We start from the raw sequence: 26,683 nt of genomic DNA on the forward strand, positions 1-26,683 counted from the left end.
CTTTAAAAAGTTGATTTTGGCTCGAAATTCTCGCAGGAAAGTTGGTCATTTGATGGGTTGTTCAAATAAAATGATCCACAATACATTAATACATAAAAAAAATTGATGAAAAGCGCGGATTTCTTTGAGTTCTGACCCAAAATCATGTCACTCGACTCATTTACGAGAGTAAAAGGATAAACATATCAGCAATGAACCAAACAGTACGGAAATATTTAAGACATTGTAGTGGCGCTGGAATAGAGGGAAAAAAGAAACAGCCTAAAAGTAGGCAATGCGCTGAGCATAGTGGCTTAGCATAGTTGAACGAGATCACGGATGTGGCAATCCCGAATCTGCAGTAATAACAGGAGAAATTGTCATTCTCAGCCAGGCCATAAAAAACTGTTCCCAAGCGATGACTTGTCGCTTCATGGGATCGGCCATATTTCCTCTTTCTTTCGCATCTCAACCACCGGCTAAAAAGGTTGTATAAAAATTTCTCTGTGAAGTGGTAAAAATTAATTCGAGAATTGAATAAAAAAAACAAGTAAGAACGTTGCAATCGGGCGATACCGATAGCAGAAGACTCATTCACAGCCCAAACGCTGTCAACCAGAGTATATAGTGCAATTTTCAAGTCTAGTGCGCAACAAAAAACACGGAATGATGCCATTAAAATTGGAAAATCATCGATAGCTTTTTTGTTTGTATATATATTTTAAGCGCTGAATCTGTACAATGCAAGTTTAGTACCTTAACAACACAATTAGAATTTTTATATAACACCTAACCTTCTGATGTATTCAGGAGGACTTACAAATATATATTTACAAGTATCCCTAAACGACTTATCTCAAATTTGCTACTGTGGGCTATAATTATGATAAGCACTGTACATACATACATATGTATATATAATTATATATGTAAGCCTGCACGCATAGCATCAAGCATTCCAGCCTTATACACGCGCTCATTTGTATGTGTGTATGTATGTACACATAAATGCGTGCTCTAGCATATTGTCTTTGCATTGCACTATGGGGAATTTAGCCGTTTTTCGGGTATTTAGTCATTTTTGCGAAGTATGAAAATTTATAATTTTTTTATGTTAACATCTTAATAAAACTCCAAACTTTAAGGTACTGTACCCAAAATGTTGAATAACAGTCCACTGTTAAGCCTAACAGCTGTTAAAGTCAGCTGTTATCTTCGAAAAGCATTTGCCTTCAGCTTACAATTTGTGGTAGCCGATTTTCAAATCATCGTTATTCAATGACCAGACATTATTTTTGAGAAATTTAAAAAGGATATGAATTTTTAGGGCTTCTACTATGCGTTGGCTTAAAAACCAATTGATGTTTGAACTTATTTTAATCATTTATTGTATAATTAGCAAATGTTGTCCAATTTCATTTCTTGTAAATAAAATTAAACTTTGCAAAGACATATAAAACAGCCACAAGGACGCATAAGTATAATTCCAATTGCATGTTATAGAGTAATCAATTGGGATCTTAGTGCCTTTGTCTCAATGTGCACTTTTGCGCACAACCGGCGCAAATCAATTTTTAGCAGGTGACTATGAGCTGACCTGTGTGATATTTGGCTCAATGAAAAAGGCAACTATAACCAAGAAATAGTAATTTAGATTTTTTTTAAGGCGAAACTAAATAAGACTAATATTGATTCAGCTTATTAATGATATTAAAAAAGCAAAAGCCGCTTTTTTGCCAAAATATAAATGCCAAATGGAAGAAATGCAGCAGGAGCAAAAACTAGCTGAGAACTATGAATGACTGCCTATGACAGCAAATGTTTATAAAATAATTGTTCATTTGAGGCAAATTATGGAAAATACTGTTCATCCTGTAGGCATTTTTGGCAAGGCAGCTTTTAATTTGCACAACCAGGTCTATAATTTCGTCACGCATAGAAGGATAGCAGAATCCATAATTTCGCTGATGGTTGATAGAGCAATGGATACATCTGATCAGATTATTTCTTCAGCAAATCTTTAGAAACGAGTTTGAAAGCATATAGGTCGCTGTCTAATGAAGTTGTACGTCTTTTATTATGTAAAGTTGAAGGCATAATTAAATCAGTTGAAAAACCCGAATTTTTTCAGCGGATCAATATTTCTGGCTGATCTGGAACTCGAAACTGAAGAAAACTAATTTCGATTTTATGAAAGTTCGACTGTTTTCAATTAAAATTATTATTTTAAAGTATAAACAAGCAAAATTCTTTAAAAAAAAATTTTTTTAATACAAAATTTTAATTAATTTTTTTTGGGTGGGCGGCGACACGCCCATTTTTCTAAAATATATTTCTGATGGTATACATATTAATAATACAAAAACCGGATCAAAAAATCTGGCTTGGTTTTCAAGTTATTAATTAATACCCGATAATTTGGATTTTTCCCCATAGTGCATTGTTTTTGAATTTCCAGCCGCTACACTGGCTTTTCTTTGCTATGCGGCGTCATAACAATAATGTGATTTCGTTTTAACTACTCTTGATCGAAACGACGCGGTGGTGCTGTAGGCTGAAGCGCCGACGATCTTTATTTTAGCTATTTTGACAAACATGCTGTTTGGGTTGGGTGCGAGTTCAAATCCCGCTGAAAACACTTTTTTGTAAATTGCAAATTTGTTTTTTTAGCTTTTTTATATTTTATTAATTTTATAAAAATGTTTCCTTCCGTGCTATCGATGCCTATTAAGCCTACTTATGTGTACATATACATAAATAGATGGCTGACGCATATAAATGTCGCAATTCGGGCACTGTAAATGCCGATTGCCACGCCCCTAGTGGCCGTAGATTCCTCAATTTTAGCCAGTTTTTAGAACGAGCAACCGGTTACCTAAATGCAAAATTTGAATTCTTACGCTCAAAAAATGTGAAAATTACAGGGTATTTTTCGATATGCCACGCCCCTAAAGAGGCTTAAAAATTATTTTTGGGGCATCGTTAGAGGAGGCCACCAGTAACTTAACTATCCAAATTTGAAGCTTCTAGCTCTTAAACTGTAGGAGATAAAAACTTTTGCGGTTTGCCACGCCCCCTATGGGCGGACATATATCTACCATAGCTTGTTGGACTTGGGTTATCAACCCGCGTATATATACCAAATTTCAGGTCTCTAGCATCAATAGTGCCTAAAATATAGCAGACTTCGAAAAATCACTATATCTTCAGGTCCGATTTGCCACGCCCCTAGTGGGCGTAGATATATAATTTTTTCACGTATCTTCATAGAATTAAAACATCAGCTTACATGCAAAATTTCAGCATTCTAGGATTATAACTTTAGGAGATACAGTTTTATCCGATTTGCCACGCCCCTAATGGGCGGAGATATATCCGCCATAGCTTGTGATCTTGGGTGATCGGCGCGGACCTACATACCCAATTTCAGCTTTCTAGCTCTTCAACAAACATGATTTCTGGTATATCGGAAAATGCATTTTCCGATTTGCCACGCCCCTAGTGGGCGGATCGGGAAAATTTTAACACTTTATAAATCGGAGATATACACAAGTATGTGTTCCAAATTTCAAGTCTCTAACTTCAATAGCGCCGAAATAGATTGCGTTCATACGGACAGACGGACAGACGGACGGACAGCAAGACGGACATTGCACAAAACCAATATACTCATTTCACTTTCGTGAATGAGTCTAAAAACACTATGGCAAGCTAAGCTACAATTTGGATTTGAATTGGCTGCTGACGAAGATCAAAAATCAAACATTATTCTAATAAAATCTATAACAGACGACAATTCAGGAATGTGTGGATGAAACTTAGTGAAGAGATTTTACAGCTGGCAAAGCAAAGCAAACACCTCTGCAGATCAAATAGATACAACTTTATTAAAGCTTCTTGAAAAATTATGTGAAAGAGAAAGTGAATCTATGATAGATTGTAAAAGCACAAATTTGAACAGAGTATGTGACAAATTTGTGCTTGATAGATTTGAAGGTAAAAAAATGAATTCAAACCAATGGTTACAGACATATGAAAGTGAGTGTAATAGGTTAGGTATTAGCAAAGATGTAGAAAAAGTTGAAGCTTTAAGACTATTCTTAGATGAGGCAGCGAAGGAGTGGTTTAACTCTATGTTAATTAAACATACAATAAGCTCTGAGTGGGCAACATGGAAAGCAGTTTTTTACAAACTTTTGCAGATAGAGGTTGGTCTTCTGTCACCTATGCGCTGAATTACAAATATATCTCTGGCTCACTTCTGGATTATGCATTAAAAAATAACGTTTATTACCTAAAACCGATAAAAATAGAAATAATATAGCTTTAGTAAACCTAATTATCCACGGACTTCCAAAATTTATAGGAAACAAAATTGACAGACAAGATGTCACAGTTCCAGTTGCTTTATTTAGTGAACTGAGAAAATTTAAGGACAGTCTCGAGACAAAATATGTCAAAGCAAATGAAAATAAATCTAAAACATTTAAGACAGAAGTGAAACCCAAGTTTAAACAACCTTGTAAGATTTGTGAAAGCAGAGAGAATAAGAATAGATATCACCCTGTAGATTTGTGTTGGTTCAACGTCAGAGAAAACAAGTAAGAACGTTGCAATCGGGCGATACCGATAGCAGAAGACTCATTCACAGCCCAAACGCTGTCAACCAGAGTATATAGTGCAATTTTCAAGTCTAGTGCGCAACAAAAAACACGGCATGATGCCATTAAAATTGGAAAATCATCGATAGCTATTGCAATCAAATTACATACATATATAATTTATACAATTTTGACATATATTTATATCCATACATTGGATACCGGCTTCAAGCTAACAGCAGATCAGCGCGATTTTCCTATGCTTGTGCACACACTCATCGTCTATTCTATGCGTACAGACAGAAGCGCGCCTTTTCTCACATTCTTAGAATTTCGATTGATTTCTGGACTTTCTAGCCGTTACTGTAGTTGTGTCTGATGACGCTCTCTTATTAAGCTATTCTATTTTAGCAACTGATTGCTCGAGCAAAGCAGTGGCGACGGTGCTAAGGGCGACGCAAGCAATGTTAGAGTAACGGAGGTTCGTACCACAGTAAAGTGTTATTTTTTTTATTTTTTCATACATATTTCGTTTTTTATAAAATAGATATTTTATTGGGAAGGTGCGAGCTTGACTGAATGGCACTTAATACTTTTCATTTTCTTAGTCGAATAATTTTATAAGTTTAAATTTGTTTCTTCTTAAATAGCCCTCAAATACATATACGCAAATACATACATATGTATATATAATTATATATGTAAGCCTGCACGCATAGCATCAAGCATTCCATTATGTACACATAAATGCGTGCTCTAGCATATTCTAAGAATCCCGTTGCGATTGATTTGTCTTTGCATTGTTTTTGAATTTCCTGCCGCTACACTGGCTTTTCTTTGCTATGCGGCGTCATAACAATAATGTGATTTCGTTTTAACTACTCTTGATCAAAACGACGCGGTGGTGCTGTAGGCTGAAGCGCCGACGATCTTTATTTTAGCTATTTTGACAAACATGCTGTTTGGGTTGGGTGCGAGTTCAAATCCCGCTGAAAACACTTTTTTGTAAATTGCAAATTTTTGTTAGTTTAGCTTTTTTATATTTTATTAATTTTATAAAAATGTTTCCTTCTGTGCTATTAATGCCTATTAAGCCTACTTATGTGTACATATACATAAATGTAAATGCCGATTGCCACGCCCCTAATGGCCGTAGACTCCTCAATTTTAGCCAGTTTTTAGAACGAGCAACCGGTTACCTAAATGTAAAATTTGAATTCTTACGCTCAAAAAATGTGAAAATTACAGGGCGTTTTTCGATATGCCACGCCCCTAAAGAGGCTTAAAAATTATTTTTGGGGCATCGATAGAGGAGGCCACCAGTAACTTAACTATCCAAATTTGAAGCTTCTAGCTCTTAAACTGTAGGAGATATAAACTTTTGCGGTTTGCCACGCCCCCTATAGGCGGACATATATCTACCATAGCTCGTTGGACGTGGGTGCTCAACCCGCGTATATATACAAAATTTCAGGTCTCTAGCATCAATAGTGCCTAAAATATAGCAGAATTCGAAAAATCACTATATCTTCAGGTCCGATTTGCCACGCCCCTAGATATAAACTTTTGCGGTTTGCCACGCCCCCTATAGGCGGACATATATCTACCATAGCTCGTTGGACGTGGGTGGTCAACCCGCGTATATATACAAAATTTCAGGTCTCTAGCATCAATAGTGCCTAAAATATAGCAGAATTCGAAAAATCACTATATCTTCAGGTCCGATTTGCCACGCCCCTAGTGGGCGTAGATATATAATTTTTTCACCTATCTTCATAGAATTAAAACATCAGCTTACATGCAAAATTTCAACATTCTAGGTTTACAACTTTAGGAGATACAGTTTTATCCGATTTGCCACGCCCCTAATGGGCGGAGATATATCCGCCATAGCTTGTGATCTTGGGTGATCGGCGCGGACCTACATACCAAATTTCAGCTTTCTAGCTCTTCAACAAACATGATTTCTGGTATATCGGAAAATGCATTTTCCGATTTGCCACGCCCCTAGTGGGCGGATCGGGAAAATTTTAATACTTTATAAATCGGAGATATACACGAGTATCTGTTCCAAATTTCAAGTCTCTAGCTTCAATAGCGCCGAAATAGATTGCGTTCATACGGACAGACGGACAGACGGACGGACGGACAGGCGGACAGACGGACGGAGAGCAAGACGGACATTGCACAAAACCAATATACTCATTTCACATTCGTGAATGAGTCTAAAAAGTTTTAAATTGAAAGTATAATTTTTTTTTGTGCAAGTGCCAAACTATTTAAATCGGTAAGAAGAAAGTAGTGGCATTTCAGTAGGTCAGTATATATGTGTAAAATCATTTCGCACAAACCTCTTTGCAGGTTTGGCACCCAGTCAAAAATTTAATTTTTTTTTGCCAGCGTGCAATTAAGTTTGCAGCCGCGCACACTAAATACTCGCATTGCGCTGTCTGGATTACTGCATCTGCGCGCATTCGCATCGCGCTATTTGAACAGCTGCAGCTGCGCGCAACTACATATACGCCTAGCATTATATGGCTAGCTGCAGAATGCAGCATTTTATGTCTTCGCACCTGCCACGCCTCTGCACGGACTTACTGCTGCACACCAAGCATCACCACTTGATTTAAAAGATGCCCAGTCATCTGGCTAACTGTTGCGAATATTAATTAACGCATAAACACGCATGGGCTGCAGTGAGCGCTTACTATGAGAACTTAATTGCTTAATAACTTTTTTTGTGGACGTACGATCTTCATGAAACTTTCAGATTATGATTACAACATGGATATGCATGTAATTGCCAAAGCACAAGTCTCTAGTATTTGAAATACGCTTTTTACAAAAGTGAGGGTGAGGGGGTGAATTTAAGGGTGGGGGGTAAATTTTAACAAAAACCGAAATTGTATAAATTTCATATAAGCATACATTAAAAATTTGGAGACTCTAGCAATAAAGGTGTAGAAGATATAATTTTATAACTGGTTTTCGATAAGGTTTTTTATCGATAAAAAAAAGATCGGGATGAGTTATCGATTTTTATTGATAAACTTGATATGCGCGCTGTAATTACGGACATTTTAAAAAAAATTTGAAGTCTCTAGCTCTTATATCTTCTGAAATCGACGCGTTCATACATACGGACAGACGGACAGACGGACAGACAGACGGACAGGGCCAAATCAACTCAGCTCGTCGCCCTGATCAAGAATATATATACTTTGTGGGGTCTGCCACGCCTCCTTCTCCCTGTTACATACATTTCAACAAAACCATTATACCCTGATTTCCCATTGAAAATGGGTTCAGGGTATAACAAGTAAGAAAGCTCTAGTCGAGACTACTCGACTACGAGATCCCCTGAACCCTTGGAGTAATAGCTATTTCAATATTTTTTCGCGACTTTCAGCTTACACAGGAAACACGCACACACACACACACACACACACACACACACACACACACACACACACACACGCACGCACACACGGGCATACATACACACACATACACACACACACATACACAAACAATTACATACATATACACACACAAGCATATACACGCATGGGCGGCAGTGAGCGCTTACTATGAGAACTTAATTGCTTAATAACTTTTTTGTGGACGTACGATCTTCATGAAACTTTTAGATTATGATTATAACATGGATATGCATGTAATTGCTAAAGCACAAGTCTCTAGTATTTGAAATACGCTTTTTACAAAAGTGAGGGTGAGGGGGTGAATTTAAGGGTGGGGGGTAAATTTTAACAAAAACCGAAATTGTATAAATTGCATATAAGCATACATTAAAAATTTGGAGACTCTAGCAATAAAGGTGTAGAAGATATAATTTTATAACTGGTTTTCGATAAGGTTTTTTATCGATAAAAAAAGATCGGGATGAGTTATCGAATTTTAATGATAAACTTGATATGCGCGCTGTAATTACGGACATTTAAAAAAAAAATTTGAAGTCTCTAGCTCTTATATCTTCTGAAATCGACGCGTTCATACATACGGACAGACGGACAGACAGACGGACAGGGCCAAATCAACTCAGCTCGTCGCCCTGATCAAGAATATATATACTTTGTGGGGTCTGCCACGCCTCCTTCTCCCTGTTACATACATTTCAACAAAACCATTATACCCTGATTTCCCATTGAAAATGGGTTCAGGGTAGAACAAGTAAGAAAGCTCTAGTCGAGACTGCTCGACTACGAGATCCCCTGAACCCTTAGAGCAATAGATATTTCAATAATTTTTCGCGTCTTTCAGCTTACAGAAGAAACACGCACACACACACACACACACAGGCACGTACGCACACACAGGCACACATACACACACACGCATACAGACACACATACACACACACACGCATACAGGCACAAACGCATACACACATACACATGCACACACACATACACAAACACATACACTCACAAGCCCCCACGCATAAACACGCATGGGCTGCAGTGAGCGCTTACTATGAGAACTTAATTGCTTAATAACTTTTTTTGTGGACGTACGAGCTTCATGAAACTTTCAGATTATGATTATAACATGGATATGCATGTAATTGCCAAAGCACAAGTCTCTAGTATTTGAAATACGCTTTTTACAAAAGTGAGGGTGAGGGGGTGAATTTAAGGGTGGGGGGTAAATTTTAACAAAAACCGAAATTGTATAAATTTCATATAAGCATACATTAAAAATTTGGAGACTCTAGCAATAAAGGTGTAGAAGATATAATTTTATAACTGGTTTTCGATAAGGTTTTTTATCGATAAAAAAAGATCGGGATGAGTTATCGATTTTTATTGATAAACTTGATATGCGCGCTGTAATTACGGACATTTTAAAAAAAATTTGAAGTCTCTAGCTCTTATATCTTCTGAAATCGACGCGTTCATACATACGGACAGACGGACAGACAGACGGACAGGGCCAAATCAACTCAGCTCGTCGCCCTGATCAAGAATATATATACTTTGTGGGGTCTGCCACGCCTCCTTCTCCCTGTTACATACATTTCAACAAAACCATTATACCCTGATTTCCCATTGAAAATGGGTTCAGGGTAGAACAAGTAAGAAAGCTCTAGTCGAGACTACTCGACTACGAGATCCCCTGAACCCTTGGAGTAATAGCTATTTCAATATTTTTTCGCGACTTTCAGCTTACACAGGAAACACGCACACACACACACACACACACACACACACACACACACACACACACACACACACACACACACACACACGCACGCACACACGGGCATACATACACACACATACACACACACACATACACAAACAATTACATACATATACACACACAAGCATAAACACGCATGGGCGGCAGTGAGCGCTTACTATGAGAACTTAATTGCTTAATAACTTTTTTGTGGACGTACGATCTTCATGAAACTTTTAGATTATGATTATAACATGGATATGCATGTAATTGCTAAAGCACAAGTCTCTAGTATTTGAAATACGCTTTTTACAAAAGTGAGGGTGAGGGGGTGAATTTAAGGGTGGGGGGTAAATTTTAACAAAAACCGAAATTGTATAAATTGCATATAAGCATACATTACAAATTTGGAGACTCTAGCAATAAAGGTGTAGAAGATATAATTTTATAACTGGTTTTCGATAAGGTTTTTTATCGATAAAAAAAGATCGGGATGAGTTATCGAATTTTAATGATAAACTTGATATGCGCGCTGTAATTACGGACACTTTAAAAAAAAATTTGAAGTCTTTAGCTCTTATATCTTCTGAAATCGACGCGTTCATACATACGGACAGACGGACAGACGGACGGACGGACAGACGGACAGACGGACAGACAGACGGACAGGGCCAAATCAGCTCAGCTCATCGCCCTGATCAAGAATATATATACTTTGTGGGGTCTGCCACGCCTCCTTCTCCCTGTTACATACATTTCAACAAAACCATTATACCCTGATTTCCCATTGAAAATGGGTTCAGGGTATAAAAAGGCGTAATGCATAATCACTAATCTTTCTATCACCATTCCACTATCTTCATTTCGATCAGCTGATCTAAGGCTGAGAGAAAAAGTTCTCCAAAAGCTTTCTTATCGTTTGCTTATATTCTCCTATGCCTTCTGCCCAAAACAACAAGTTACATATGTATAATTATTTTGTTTATATTAAATCTAATGAAGTTTAATTAAGTTTAATTATTTTGGGGCCATGCGGCGCGTTTCTATAGGTTTTTAGCTCTCCAAGCTGGGAATGGGGTCGCTGGCAATATAGGCAGGTAGCCAGCGACCAAGGTAGGGTGGGCACGGTCGGTCGCCTTAATATCGAAGGCCGACTTTCGCTGAGCAGGCACATATTTGCTTGCGCAGCGAGACCCAGCCTGGACAGGTATGTTTGTGTGTGTCTAAATCTGTTTTATCTCTCTCTCTCTCTTCTTTTCTCTCTTCTAAGCAAGTGGCCGACGATAATCGTTTGCACGCGATTTTTATTAATAAATATATCTTGGCAGCGCTAGGAGTCGCAGTTCCCCTCTTCTTACCCCCTTCCCTTCACCGATGACCCATTGGCCGGATCCAGCGCGTGCACTGCTCTAATCCTCCTATTCTACCATCTGCGCTTGATAATGTAACTCATTACAACATCTCGATTTGAACACTTTCCGTTCAAGAAAAGTGCCATATTTGAATATAAAACACATTTCCAAACGGGTGGCGTTCGCAAAAAAGCGGTCTCATATTATTACACTTGATCCGCCATGTTTAAGAGGTTTTTTGTATATCTAGGACTGAATTCTGAGCTCTGTGGATGTCTCACGTAGGACCACGATCCTTTTCCACTAAAAATTATCATCTTACTTTCATCATTCAAAAGTATGTTTTTCCATTCCTGCGTAGACAAATTTGTGTGTTTCCCTTGCAAACGCCATCCCTGCAAGGGGTACATGTCATAACGCCCAGTGTCATAAGGCCCATGGGCGCTAAGACACACATTTTCGTGACAAAGCCCACGGGCGCAATGACACTTTTAAATGTGTGTTAGCGCCCACTCCAAAAGCGAAATAGCGCCCGAGGGCGCTACGACACAATTGAAGAATGTCATAACGCCCGAATTTTCTAAAAACTTGCAAAGCGAAATATCAATCGATGAAAGAACCGTACGAAAAGTACCGTTTAATATGTTATCTCTTCTGTTTTGGTGTTTTTCACGTTCTTGACGCATTTGCTAAGAATAATTGTCATCAGCTTGTCATTAATCTTCAGGCAAAGTGCCCATATTGGCGCAGCATAGAGGATAACAGACCTAATGACGCTCATTAGAAGAAGACGTCGTTGCTGTTTAGGTCCCCGCGTGTTAAGCATAATTCTTGAGAGCTCTACAAGAATCAGCTGCCTTTTTATGCACATATTTTAAGTGCTCGCGGAAAGTTAATCTTGTGTCTAACATGACGCCAAGATACATAATCGCCCCCTTTGACGCGATGGTGACGCTGCCTATTCTTATATTGGCAGTCTCCACTTTTTTGCGACTGCTTACTAGGACAACTTCGGTCTTGTGCGCCGCTAGTTCGAGCCCAGCTTCTGTCAACCAGCTTCGTATGCGATTGATACTTTCGCTGCACATATCCTCTGCATCTTCTAGCTCCTTGCCTATGGCAACGACGGCCATATCATCAGCAAAGCCAATGGTGTGCGCACCTGCTGGTACTTCCAAGCGCAGTACGCTGTCGTACATGATATTTCATAGGAGAGGCCCCAGCACTGAGCCTTGGGGTACTCCAGCTGACACTGTATGAGTTTGGGGACCCTCACTCGTGTTGTATACCAGTGTTCTTCCTCTGAAGTAGAATAAGAATAATTCGGCAAACGTACTAGGGTGCAAGGCGAGGGCTAGCCTTAGCGCACGATTTGGGGTCCCGTCCGGCCCTGGAGTTGTGTTGGTTCTAAGACCCCGGAGAGTTGCTATGATTTCTTCCTCTGTGACTAAAACATTTTCAGTGCTCGTTGAGCCCTGATCAGCAGACTCGGACCCGGGGGCGTTAATGGAGCTTAAACTTTCTGGATAGAGCTTTTCCACAATCGATTTAAGCTCCAGACGATCCATAGGCTGCACCTGTCTACCTGCGAATAATCTTTTAACTACTGTAAAATTACATTATTACATCCGGCGTTCACTCAAGACCGCTCGATTTTACTGCCAGAGTTTTAACCTTCTGGCGAATGGGTCGTGACCTCGTTCAAACTACCAGTTAGTAGTGTTACGGTGGTTATGATTAGTAAACTAGTAAATTGATTATTAAACTAACTACGAATAAATACGCAACCATCCCTTATAATCTATATATTTGCTAATTAGTTTTATTTTTTCCTTTTGAGCGCGTCTGCTCACATCGAGAACTCCAGACTGACTAAAAACTAAAAACCTCTCTCATTTTAACTTCTTTGGCTTCGGGCTGGATCTCTCTAGTCGCCGAACCGGGAGTGACTTCATCGTACAAAGCGGCGGGTAGGCGTGGTTCCCGCCCTAACATCAGAAATGCTGAAGTGAAGCCCGTGGAGTCGGCCACGCTCGAATTGACTGCCAGCGTTATCTCCGGCAACAGCTCGTCCCATGAGCTCTGATGGCCTTCGATATACTGAGCTATCATCGTCTTCACCATGCGATTCGTTCTCTCCGTCGCGACGTTCGTCGTTTTGTCCTATTTGAACTCTCAAAAAACATTTTTCTGGGACGTCCACGATTTGAGTTTGTTGCCAATTGATTGACCTTACTCAACGGAATCGTTTTTTTCCCTTCCAACCATGTGCTTTGGCACTTTAATAATTGCCTTTTGTTACGCTTGTATTTTAGCCAATACGCAGCGATTTTCTTACAATCATACGTTACAACATTTTTTAGATCACATAAATTGGTTGTGAAGCCTTTGTTCTCAATGTGTTTTTGCACTGCATCAAGCACAATTTTAGTTTTGCCGGCACCAGTTCCCTTTTGAGCGCACCAAATATCAAAAATAAACATTCGCGAATATTCGCATTGATAAGAAGAACCTGACAAAAGAAAGCCAAATTACAAATAAAAAAATAAAACACAACCAAAAAAGGCGAACACGAAATAAAACAAACACAAAGAACAGCTGAGCGTCAGAGACGTTGTAGAAACATAACCTTAATGGCACAGACTGCTACCTTTTTTTCTTACCACTTAATGGTCTGCAAATATTTGCAAACTATGGATGCGTCTTTAAAATCACAAATAATTGACGAATACAATGACATATACCACATTGGAGACGTGTGGGGGGAACACAACTAAAACCTTAGGTAAACATGAAAAACAGAGCACAAAAAACATTCAATAATCAATGTTACTAAAACACACAATTCACAATCACAATGTGTAAAATGACATAAACCTTAATTTTAACAAAAAATACATACCATTAGCTTTAAATTCCATTATTCTTACAAACAATTGGTTAAGAAACAAAAATATGAATTTTTGTTGCGTGCGCTTCTGTTTTGTCTGCTTTCGTTCAGCTTGTCAAATGTGAACACGTGTGCTGTGTTGCAGAGCTATTTTTAGAACTTACCGTTAGATTTTCGGCAAAAGCGAGATGCACTTGAAAAGTTTAGACATTTCTGTGTTGCCTTGATAACTTATTATGTTAATCTTTCAACTTTTTTTTTTTTATTTTTGACCTATGGGCGCAACCACTGTGCGTCGGGTTCTCCTGCGGCGAATAAGGCGCTGTGTACTGGAGTGTCCCCCCAAGGATTCCATGAACGCCTTCTACTTGCAAATTGTACGCCGTTGTCGCAAACGAATGTCCTGGGTACTCCAAATCTGCTGAGTATACGTTCCCGGAACGCCAGTTGCAGCAGAGCGGTAGTAGCTCTCCTCAATGGCACCAGCTCCACCCATTTAGCGAAAGCGTCGTGGAACACCAGCAACATTGTGTTTCCACGCTTGGAACGAGGCAACGGTCCCACGAAGTCTGCGCACAAGACCGCCATTGGCTCCGCCACCTGCCTGGTGAGCATATGCCCGGCCGGCTTTTGTTGCACGAATTTAAATCTTTGGCACGTTTCGCAACACCTCACGTACTTGGCGGCATCTCGGAGCATGCCCGGCCAATAGTACCTTTGCGCGAGTCGTGCTGCCGTGTGGATCCGCGGAACGGGGTACGCATCCGGGATCGAGTGGGCATTGAGTTGACGATAATCTACGCACATGCGCCAATCCCCAGTCTTTTTCTTGACTAAGACTATGGGTGCGCTGTGTGGGCTCTTCGACGGCTCAATCGCCCCTGCTTGGAGTAGCTCGTCCACTTGCTCGTCGATCACCTTTTGCATAGCCGGATTTTTAGGGTAGTACCTTTGCTTCAAAGGCTTGTCGTCCTTCATCCGGATACTATGCTCGGCGATGTGCGTCACGCCGCTGAGGTCCTCAAACAAAGCTAGCTCTGCTTCTAGAAACTCCTGCAGTTCTTCCTTCAACTCCTCCGGCCACTCCTTGCTACCGGGCGCGGATCGTTCATTTCCTCCATACTTGCTTTCTGATTCTTCTCTTGTCGGTGGGCCGCCTCCGGGCTCACCTTCCTTCTCCAACTCGACCGACCTAAACTCCGGCGGCCGCTCCTCGGGTCCGCCCCTCAAATCCTCGCTCTGATTCACTGCTCTCGCAAGAGGCCCAGCTCCCCGTTTATACTCTAGTGTCTCGCCTCTTTTCTCTTTATTCCTTTTTGTCCCCGGAAGATTCTCTCCAAGTCTCTTCTTCGGCGTTCCTTTGTTCATTCTTTTCCTCCTATTTCTGCTTTTCTTCGTCCATTTCCTCTCACCTCTTTTCTTGTCGGGCGCGCCTTGGCTCGACGCATCCTGAACGCCAACTGTCGACACCGTGATTGCCGACTTTGGATCCTCCTTCGACGTCGTGGCTTCGCGCGATACCTCTGGGCCCGACTCCTTCACATCTCCTTTAGCGAGCTGGCCTTGCTCTCCAAAACCGCTGATGCCTTTCTCTACTCTTTGTTTACGCGGTAGCGACGCTCCTTTTCCCACTTCGTCCACCATCCTCATCTCCAGCTCCGCGTTGCCGCAACGCACCGTAGTGCCGATGGCGCATAGGAAATCCATGCCGAGGATGACACGGTCCAGCATAGTCGGCATTATTAGCAGGTTCGCTTCCGCCGTCTTTCCAGCCAGACTTACATCCGTTTTCATCATCCTTGTCACGTCCAGCGCTGATCCATCGGCCAGCCTGATTCGCGACTCCACCTGGCAACGCTCGCCTCGTATCGTCCGTTGGGGCATGCAATCTTCGCTGACAAAACTGCGCGTGGTCCCGGTGTCGATCGTAGCGGTCATCCTTTGACCCCCGACCATCACCGTCGCGTCCATTCCTTTACTCGGAGCGGGTACCTCTCTTCGTCTTCCGTATCTAACTGGCGCCACTCCACTCTTTTAGAGGGCGCCCCTGGACGTTTCCCGCACCGTCCTGTTCGCAACATTCCCTCGCGGTCCGGCCTCGCTGCCCGCAGTGTCGACAGAACAACACAGGCGCGTTACGACGGTCGTAACAGGCGGTCTCCACCGTCGCCTTCCTCCTTTGTTCTCTCTGTTGATTCGTTTTCGAACTCTGCAGCCATCTGTGTCCGCTGGGTCAGAGATGAAAAATCATGCCTCCGTACGTACAGCCTGTATTTCGGGGATGCGTTCTCTTGGGCCGGGCTGTATCTAGTCTGACGCATCAATAGCCGGAGCTCGATCAAGTAGTCCTTGAAGGGTTCGCCCTCCCGTTGCCGGCGCGCCCGGATCTGATCCTCCAGACGCTCGAGGTATTGAGGAGGTAAGAAGTCCAAGAACTCTTTCTTGAATTCTATCCAGGGCACGTCTCTTAGCCCACTAGTTAGGAACCACCTAGCCGCCTTGTCTACCAACACCTCGCTCAACGCCCTCGGCATCCTGTCCAGTTCGATCCCATAAGTTATGGCTCGCTCCTCCAGGATTTCGATGCAACCGAGAGGATCCGACCGACCGTCGTATTTCATTCCCCACTTTCTCACTTGCTTGGCGATATTCCATGGTGGGTGCCTCTCCGGCGGCGGCAACGAGAGCGCTGGAGCCTGACGCTTAATCCTCATTTCGCCACCACTGCCGGATTCCCTCGACCTCTCGTCCCTCCGGCTCCCAGCCACGCGGCTCGCCGTCGGCACGCTGAGCCTCAGCGGCGCCGTCGAAATGGACCCACTCTCCTGGATCTTCCGCAAATCTGGCTCTGATTTTTGGTACGCGCGCCCGCCCATACTCGACGCCGCGCCTCCCGAAGAAAAACGTGTCTCCCATTCGGCCAGTCGCCCTTTGATTTCTACCGAATAGTTGCCGCCCTGGATGAATGTCGACAACCTCTTTCTGAGATCCTCCACGCGGCCTTCATCTTCAAGGCCGAGATCCCGTGCTACCGCTATCAACTCCTCTTTACAGCGCTGGTAGACCCAGCCGACGCTTAGTCCCGAAGTATGGGGTGTTCCTCCTTCCATTCTTGATGCCATGTTGTCTTGATGCTTCCTTGTTCGCTCATACTAATATATTTTCCTTGTTTTCTTTCCTTTCTTTTTTTTCTTTTCCTTGTTATACTCATTCACGAAAGTGAATCAGTATATTGGTTTTGTGCAATGTCCGTCTTGCTGTCCGTCCGTCTGTCCGTCCGTCCGTCTGTCCGTCTGTCCGTATGAACGCAATCTATTTCGGCGCTATTGAAGCTAGAGAGAAATTTGGAGCACATACTCGTGTATATCTCCGATTTATAAAGTGTTAAAATTTTCCCGATCCGCCCACTAGGGGCGTGGCAAATCGGAAAATGCATTTTCCGATATACCAGAAATCATATTAGTTAAAGAGCTAGAAAACTGAAAGTTGGTATGTAGGTCCGCGCCGACCATCCAAGATCACAAGCAATGGCGGATATATCTACGCCCATTAGGGGCGTGGCAAATCGGATAAAACTGTATCTCCTAAAGTTATAAACCTAGAATGCTGAAATTTTGCACGTCAGCTAATGGTATGATTCTATAAAGTCTGAAGATAAATTATAAGTCTACGCCCGTTGGGGGCGTGGCAAATCGGACCTGAAGATATTGTGATTTTTTAAATTCTCCTATATTTTGGACACTATTGATGGCAGAGACCTCAAATTTTGTATATATACTCGGACTGATCACCCAAGACCAAAAAGTTTTGTCGGATATATGTCCGCCCACAGGGGGCGTGGCAAACCTAAAGTATAATAGCTAGAAGCTTCAAATTTGGATAGTTGAGTTAGTTGAGTCGGTAACGCCCGACTGCAACGTTCTTACTTGTTTTTATATACTGTTGCCAGACTTATTCTTTTCCGAAAGGGAAGCCCAAAGTATTCCTCTTTGGTTCTAAGACCTACTAGGGTAGGGGTTATTCCACGATCGAATAGAAGGTCTCTGCAATTCAATTTTTTATTTTTGCATATTTATGCTTTGCTTGTTAATTAGAGATTTCCAGACAACCGCCTTTTAATTTTGTTAAATAGTGCTTTAAACTTAACTTTGACCACTAGGTTTCTTTTAATTTATACGGAAACCCATCATTCAAAACAGGTGGAAATTTTGACGTTAATTTTTTATGACATTTGTCTTACGGCAAGGCTTTGGATTTGGATCTCGTACCACCATTATGCCTGCAAATTTCTTATATTTTCCGCTCGGATTTGATTAGGTATTGCCAATACCACCATTTAGCCACGATTTCTTTTATGTTATAGAATTATCTAGTGCACCAACACTTGCTAGAAATTATGTTATTATTTATTATATTATTATTTTATGGCAAGGACTTTCACCCCATTACCTTGCAAATCGCAGAAGTACTTCGTCATTTTGCCAACAATTGCCCAATTGGATTGGAACATTTGTATTGTACTTGCTTTTTTAATAAGTTATTTTTATAGAATTATTGACACGTCACCATTTCCCTTTATTTCCGTGGAGAATGTGGGTCCCTGCTCGGGCGCCAGTTAAGCGCTCCCACACTAGAGTACTAGTGATTGGGGACGCTGTGTTGGGTTCTTGTGAATATATAACAACTTCAATGAAATAATATATTTTATAGAATTTGGAACAATACGTCTAAACTCTCTCTAGTCCGAATATAAACTGAACTAAATCTGTTATACTGGGTAGGTTCTCCCCTTGAATGTCTGACTGGACTCTCCAGCCTCCTTAGATTGTCGAAAGTCTTAACTTATATATGTGTATATCTATATATATAAAAGAAAGTTGTGTAAAAGTGAAGACTGCTTATAACTTGATTTGGGCTGAACCAATTTTCATGGTTTTTGATTTGTTGGATTTGTCTCCGCAACGAGTTTAGTATAGGGTCTTAAAAATACTGAAAAAATTTGCCGAATACTTGAAAAACGCGGTTTTTTCCCCAAATGTTCAAATTTTTTTTATACCCAGTAGGCTTGGTAACAGTGACAGTTTTGACAATAGTGTAGAAGTAAATAAACAAATGTAGTCAGTCAGTCTACGGTCTCCTGACCTCGAGCAGACCTGACTATTCAAAAAAAAAAAAAAAAAAAAAAAAAAAAAAAAAAAAAAAAAAAAATTTCAAATCAAAAGGAAAAATATTTCAAATCAAAAATCTGCAAAAAATCAAAAGATTAAAACCTGACTGTTCAAAAAATAAATAAAAAATTAAAAATTCGAAATTAAAAAAAAAAAAAGGTAATTATTAAAAAGTGTATTTTTGGCTTTTTATATTTTCGGACTTTTAAACTTTATAAATATTTCAAATCAAAAATCTGCAAAAATTAAAAAAAAAAAATCAAAAGATTAAAACCTAACAATCAAAAATAAATAAAAAATTCAAAATTCAAAATTCGAAATTAAAAAAAAAAAAAGTTAATTATTAAAAATTGTATTTTTGGACTTTTACAAAAGCTAAATATCTCGAAAGTTCAGGTATTTGTTTGTCTCAAACATAAATTTGTGTAAATTATTTATATTTATATTTCTCGATTGTTTTATATGGTTTTGTGCGAGGGCAGTATTACTATTAATAAAAATGCCGCGTCCTAGAAGATCTAATCTTTCCCGGCGGACCCATAATGCAATTAGGCAACGGAATGGCGCGAGTCAATTATCTGACGAAGAGCGAGAAATCGCCCGAGAAAGGCTCCGCGTTAGTACCCAGGGAAGAAGGGCCTTAATTCGTGCTTCTCAAAGAGAGGCAGCCCGTGAAATGGCAATAAGAAATGGTTCAAGGATTGATTTGAATCGAGCAGCGTTTCGATATGATTGCACCATTGATTACAGCTTGAATCGTTTAGTTTGCATTGGTCCAATGGACGTTGTTTGCTAGCATTGTGGCGCATTGAAGTTTGCTGGTGAAACGCCCGGTTTGTGCTGCCTTAGTGGTAAAGTGACATTGCCATTAGCGGTCACCATAGCCATTGCGTTCACCATAGCCATTGCGTTCCCTGCTTTATGGCGAAACACTAGAATCACGACATTTTCTAGCGAACACTCAAAAATACAATGCCTGTTTCCAAATGACATAATTTGGGGCGGAAAATATTGGAGAAGGATATTTAAGGTAATTTACGTTAAAAATTTTATTTTCTATGACTGCCAAAAAAAAATTTTGAATAATGTAGTTTGTTAGATTTCTGTAAATAGTGTTTGTAAATATAACTATAACTATGGCTTTGAATTTAAAGATTCAAGGCCAGATTTGCCATCGCATTGGATCATTGCAACCTATTGAAGATGCACAGCAAAAATTCTTGCAAATATACTTCATGGGCAATATGGAAGAACAACTTGACCGGCGTCAAGAAATGAACACAGCTATGAAAAGAGCAATTCTCCATGATTTGCATGCTTAGAAATTTAAACCAACCAAAACTGTGCAATGGAACGCGTTTGGTGATAAGAAAACTGATGAGCAATGTGATTCACGCGTTGATACTCAAAGGAAAATTTAAAGATGAGGAAGTTCTTATTCCTAGGATTCCGATGAGCTCAACAGATATGCCCTTTGAATTTAAACGAATTCAATTCCCGCTTCGTCTTGCCTTCGCCATGACGATCAACAAGTCACAGGGCCAATCTTTGACTATTTGTGGCCTCAATCTAGAAAATGCGTGTTTTTCTCATGGTCAATTGTACGTGGCATGCTCACGTGTTGGCAAACGATCCGCATTATTTGTTCTTGCACCCGACCAAAAAACGAAGAATGTCGTTTACAACAAGGTGCTTGAATGAAAATCCGATTAATAAATTTATCAGTGTATCCCAGCCTGAACAACATAGCTTTCAACAATTTTTTACCTAGAAATAATATAGAGGGCAATGCAACGTTTGCCGGGCCAGCTAGTGTATATATAAATACTAGCTGGCCCGGCAAACGTTGCATTGCCCTCTATATTATTTCTAGGTAAAAAATTGTTGAAAGCTATGTTGTTCAGGTTGGGATACACTCTGAATAATTTATTAAATGTCGGATTATATCCGTCTCCAATAATTTCCACCCCAAATGAAGTCATTTGGAAACAGGCATTGTATTTTTGAGTGTTCGCTAGAAAATGTCGTGATTCTAGTGTTTCGCCATAAAGCAGGGAACGCAATGGCTCTGGTGGCGGGACCACTAATGGCAATGTTGCTTTACCACTAAGGCAGCACAAACCGGGCGTTTCACCAGCAAACTTCAATGCGCCAGATCTTCTAGAACGCGGCATTTTTATACCCTGAACCCATTTTCAATGGGAAATCAGGGTATAATGGTTTTGTTGAAATGTATGTAACAGGGAGAAGGAGGCGTGGCAGACCCCACAAAGTATATATATTCTTGATCAGGATGACGAGCTGAGTTGATTGGCCCTGTCCGTCTGTCTGTCCGTCTGTCCGTATGTATGAACGCGTCGATTTCAGAAGATATAAGAGCTAGAGACTTCAAATTTTTTTTTAAATGTCCGTAATTACAGCGCGCATATCAAGTTTATCATTAAAATTCGATAACTCATCCCGATCTTTTTTTATCGATAAAAAACCTTATCGAAAACCAGTTATAAAATTATATCTTCTACACCTTTATTGCTAGAGTCTCCAAATTTTTAATGTATGCTTATATGCAATTTATACAATTTCGGTTTTTGTTAAAATTTACCCCCCACCCTTAAATTCACCCCCTCACCCTCACTTTTGTAAAAAGCGTATTTCAAATACTAGAGACTTGTGCTTTGGCAATTACATGCATATCCATGTTATAATTATAATCTGAAAGTTTCATGAAGATCGTACGTCCATAAAAAAAGTTATTAAACAATTAAGTTCTCATAGTAAGCGCACACTGCAGCCCATGCGTTTATGCGTGGGTGCTTGTGTGTGTATGTGTTTGTGTATGTGTGTGTATGTGTTTGTGTATGTGTGTGTGTATGTGTATGTGTATGTGTGTGTGTGTGTGTGTATGTATGCGTGTGTGTGTGTGTGTGTATGTGTGTCTGTATGCGTGTGTGTGTATGTATGCCTGTGTGTGTGTGTGCGTGTTTCTTGTGTAAGCTGAAAGACGCGAAAAATTATTGAAATATCTATTGCTCCAACGGTTCAGGGGATCTCGTAGTCGAGCAGTCTCGACTAGAGCTTTCTTATTTGTTTTTTTTTTTGAATAGTCAGGTCTGCTCGAGGCTGTGCCGTAGACTGACTGACTGTTGTCAAGGCTACTGAGTATAAATGGAAATTTGAATCTTTAGGGAAAAAACCGCGTTTTTCAAGTATTCGTCAAATTTTTTCAGTATTTTAAAGATCTACTGATCCGCCTCGTGGCGGAGACAAATCCAACAAATCAGAAACCGTGAAAATTGGTCCAGCAGATCTCGAGTGTTAAGTGCATTTACACTTTTACACAACTCTCTTTTATATATATAGATATATATATATATATATATATATATATATATATATATATATATATATATATTTTTTTTTTACCTCATCATCCTCATTGATATTGTTAAACCCAAGATTACCTTTTATTTATTCGTTTATTAGTTTATTGACTGACCGCTAATCTGCTCTGTTATATATATAGGGATATATATGCCGTGGGATTTATATAGATATATATATCCTCCGTTATATATATACGTATATGTATACACACATATATGCATATATACACAAATATATAAGTTTAATTATGCCTTTGACGTGCGTTCGCTGCACTGCCCTTTAGCGCCGTTGCGCTTACGCCGTTATTTGCCGCTGCTAGTGCTATTCCTGCTTCTTTCGTTGCACAGGTCGGGTACACGCGGGTATGCTCGACTAGTCGAGCTCGACTAGTCGAGCATACCCGCGTGCAACGAAAGAACGAAAGGAATAGCACTAGCAGCAAATAACGGCGTAAGCATAACGGCGCTACAACATATACAATATATATATATGTCGTGTCAGTGCGATATCACACTGTTGAAATTGCAATTAGATATCTTGATATCGTGTTAATCGATTGATTTAGTATTGTGCTGCAATTAAAGGATGCACTGTCACTAAGAGAGAGACAATAATAGCTGTTGCTGAGCGTAGTCCCGGGTGTCGCTGGGTGAGAGCGAGACGGCTAGTCGTGTCGTTCGCAGCAGGATCGCTGTGCTTTCGGACGAACAAGAATATGCGACCATGATTAGAAGTTTCGATAGTAGAAGAGAATACACACTTGGTCGAAGACGATTGAACGAGTAAGAGCATTTAAAAGAGTTTAGCGACACGCCGGGAATTCGTTATTACGCGCAGCTAAAATGGAAAACCAGAATGAGAAACGCATCGCCCCGACATCAGAAGTGGGATCGGCACCACCTCCTACATTCTCGGAGGAGCAGTGGCGTACGATTTTGGACCTACAAAACCGAATTTGTCAAGACTATCAATACGTGAAGTGAGCAGCAGAAACGTGACGTAATTCTCCGAAAATTTAACGCTGACATGGCAGACGTTGACGCTGAAAATTGATGTGCGACTGTAGCTGAAATACGTGTGGTAGATGAATCGAAGATAAGTATACCGATCCGAGGTGAGAGCTTTCCAATTATCTTTGATTCTGGTGTATTATTCCTTGGTGAAAGACAGCTTTGCACAAAAGGCTATATGAAACAAGTGAGAGTACTCGGGTCGAGACTGCTCGACTGAGAGATGCCCTTGGCTCCGTGGGCTGTTGTTCTGGTTATTCTGCGCATTTTTGTGTACGCATACGGTGGCGCATGCACGCGTTTGCTGGCTGCGCGGTGGGCGGCAGCTGCGCTGCGGTGAGGCCGGTGTTGTGGGACTTTGTTTGTTGGATGGTTTCTCTTGTGGTGGGACTGTCTTTGTGGGACCTTCGGAGCGTGATCGTGGTGCTCAGGTGTGTGTGTGTTCCGAGGCGCGGATCTCTAGTACATTTTTGGTGGTAGAAGTTTTAGATGGTGACAGATATTTGATAAAGTCGCTTAAACATAATCGAATGTATAAGTATTACTATGAAAATGTTCGAAAAATGCCAAATGGTTCATGTAGATTTTCTATCCCGAAATCCTTTGCCCACAGAAGTCAAAATTATAAGAAAAGTAGAAGTTCATGTTGATTTAGCAGAAATTACAGATAATTGGGTATTGGCGGAACAGCAAAGCGATTCGGATATAATGGAAATAATGAACCAATTAAATGTTGGGGAAACTCAAAATGATGTGTTAAAAACGTATGAAATTAGAGCTGGGTTGTTGTATCGCATTATTCAACGAAATGGCAAAACACGTTGTCTTCATGTGATTCCCAATGCCTTTAGATGGTCCGTAATTAATCATGTGCATGAAGCAATAATGCACTTGGGTTGGCCGAAAACTCTAGACAAGGTTTTTGAGCAATACTGGTTTAAAAATATGACGAAATATGTAAGGAAATTCGTAGAAAATTGTATAACGTGCAAATTGGCTTAACCTTCGTCCGGAAAAATACAAATGGATATGCATCCCATTCCTAAAGTTGAAATACCTTGGCATACTATACACATAGATATTAGCGGCAAGTTGAGTGACAAAAATGACGTAAAAGAATATGTCGTTGTTCAGGTAGATGCATTTACTAAGTTTCTCCATTTACATCACAAGTTAAACCTAGACACAAATAATTGCATTGAAGCCGTAAAGTCGACTGTAACACTTTTTGGAGTACCTTATCGTATTATTGCAGATCAGGGCAGAAGCTTTGCAAGTAGTGGCTTTAAAGATTTTCGCTCAAGTAATAAAATAAATTTGTATTTGATAGCAACAAGCGCTAGTAGAGCTAATGGACAAGTGGAGCGCGTGATGAATACTATGAAAAGTATGTTGACAGCAGTAGAAACAAGTTCACGATTATGGCAAGAAGCTTTAAAAGAAGTACAGTTAGCCATGAATTGCACAACCAATAGTGTAACTAACTTTAATCCATTAGAGTTATTAATTGGTAGGGCAGCAAGGCCTCTGGGCATGCTACCTATCGGTGGAGAAACGAAAATTGATCGTAGTGAAGCGAGAGTTCTAGCCAAGGAAAATATGGTCAGGAATGCCGAGTATGACAAAAATAGAGTAGATAAAAATAAAGCAAAAATTAAGAAATATTGGGTAGTCTAAAAAGTCTTTTCGTATTTTGCCAATAGATGTCGTTGGCGTCGTATATCTCCAGTGCTACCAATCACATTGTGTACACATTGTGGTGTTCGATTGGTAGCACTTTAAGCTTCGATTGCCAAAAAAAAAAAAATGTAATTCAAAGAATTTGAAAAAAGTTACAGCTGTTCAAAAATGAGTGAAAATAAAGAAGAAATTCGCTATATTTTGAAATTTTTGTATAAAAAAGGGAAGAATGCCACGCAAGCCACTAATGAAATTTGTGATGTTTACGGTGACGATGCTCTATCAGTTCGTGTAGCACAACAATGGTTCGCACGCTTCCGTTCAGGAAATTTGTATGTGAAAGATGCACCTCGCTCTGGTCGACCAATCTTTGAAAAAGTCGATGAAATTATGGAAAGGATTGACCAAGACCGTCACATAAGCAGCCATGACATCGCAAATGAACTAAACATTCATCATCAAACGGTTCTGAACCATTTAGAAAAGGCTGGCTACAAAAAAAAGCTCGATGTATGGATACCACATGAATTGTCTGTGAAAAATTTATTGGACAGAATTAACATTTGCGATTCTTTGCTGAAACGAAATGAAATCGAACCATTTCTGAAGAGAATGGTAACAGGAGACGAAAAATGGATCAAATACGACAATAATGTGCGAAAAAGATCATGGTGCAAGAGTGGTGAAGCTCAACAAATGGTCGCAAAGCCAGGATTGACGGCTCGAAAGGTAATGCTGTGTGTTTGGTGGGATTGGAAAGGAATAATCCACTATGAGCTGCTTCAGCCTGGTCAAACGATTGATTCGACACTTTACTGTGGACAACTGATGAGATTGAAGCAAGCAATCGAAAAAAAACGGCCAGAACTGATCAACAGAAAGGGCATCGTATTCCATCAGGACAACGCCAGACCACACACATCTTTGATGACCCGGCAAACACTGAGAGAGCTTGGCTGGGAAGTTTTAATGCATCCACCATATAGCCCTGACCTTGCACCTTCGGACTACCATTTATTTCGGTCAATGCAGAACTCCCTTAACGGAGTAAAGTTGGCTTCAAGAGAAGCCTGTGAAAATCACTTGAAGCAGTTCTTCAAAGAGAAACCACGAAAGTTTTACACGAATGGAATTATGTCTCTAGTGGAAAAATGGCAAAAGGTGGTCGACCAAAATGGTGCATATTTGATTTAATAAAGTTTATTATAAATATTTAAAAATATGATTTGAAGTTTCATTACAAATACGAAAAGACTTTTTAGACTACCCAATACAAAATTGGTCATTACGTTTTGATAAAAAGTGAAGAGCGGCATCAGACAAAACTGAATCCCAAATTTAAGGGACCATTTGTAGTTACTGAAGTGATAAAAGGTGACCGTTACATGTTGAAATCATTAACAAACAAAAGAAAATA

At 40.2% G+C, this 26,683-nt stretch overlaps 2 protein-coding genes and 1 long non-coding RNA gene across 7 annotated transcripts in view; 2 read left to right on the plus strand and 1 right to left on the minus strand.

The window, feature by feature from the left end:
• Positions 1–26,683, plus strand: part of ppk29 (pickpocket 29) — a 344,359-nt gene that overhangs the window by 286,098 nt on the left and 31,578 nt on the right. The window lies entirely within an intron of this gene.
• On the minus strand, positions 12,925–18,785 carry LOC149268904 (uncharacterized). Of its 4 annotated transcripts, none has more exons than XR_016270235.1 (3): positions 18,474–18,785; positions 14,189–18,411; positions 12,925–13,646 (listed from the first exon to the last, which is right to left on the minus strand). XR_016270235.1 is itself a non-coding variant. In XM_089469768.1 (2 exons), the coding sequence occupies exon 2, from the start codon at positions 15,993–15,995 to the stop codon at positions 14,298–14,300; it is 1,698 nt and encodes a 565-aa protein (XP_089325894.1). In that variant the 5' UTR covers positions 15,996–18,411; positions 18,474–18,785; the 3' UTR covers positions 12,925–14,297. The 4 variants fall into 4 exon arrangements, 1 of the variants encoding a protein (XP_089325894.1); XR_016270233.1 differs by having other exon boundaries at positions 13,798–18,411; XR_016270234.1 differs by having other exon boundaries at positions 13,785–18,411.
• Positions 20,057–21,017, plus strand: LOC149268905 (uncharacterized). Its single transcript, XR_016270236.1, has 2 exons — positions 20,057–20,222; positions 20,347–21,017. It is a non-coding gene; the product is annotated as an uncharacterized LOC149268905 (long non-coding RNA).

Source organism: Drosophila arizonae, chromosome 5, assembly GCF_054131065.1.
Source record: "Drosophila arizonae isolate 15081-1271.41 chromosome 5, UAZ_ARI_1.0, whole genome shotgun sequence".
NCBI lineage: Eukaryota > Metazoa > Arthropoda > Insecta > Diptera > Drosophilidae > Drosophila > Drosophila arizonae.

Excerpts from the sequence above, each read along its gene's own strand:
- LOC149268904 (XM_089469768.1), bottom strand. The coding sequence starts at position 15,995 with ATGGACGCGACGGTGATGGTCGGGGGTCAAAGGATGACCGCTACGATC.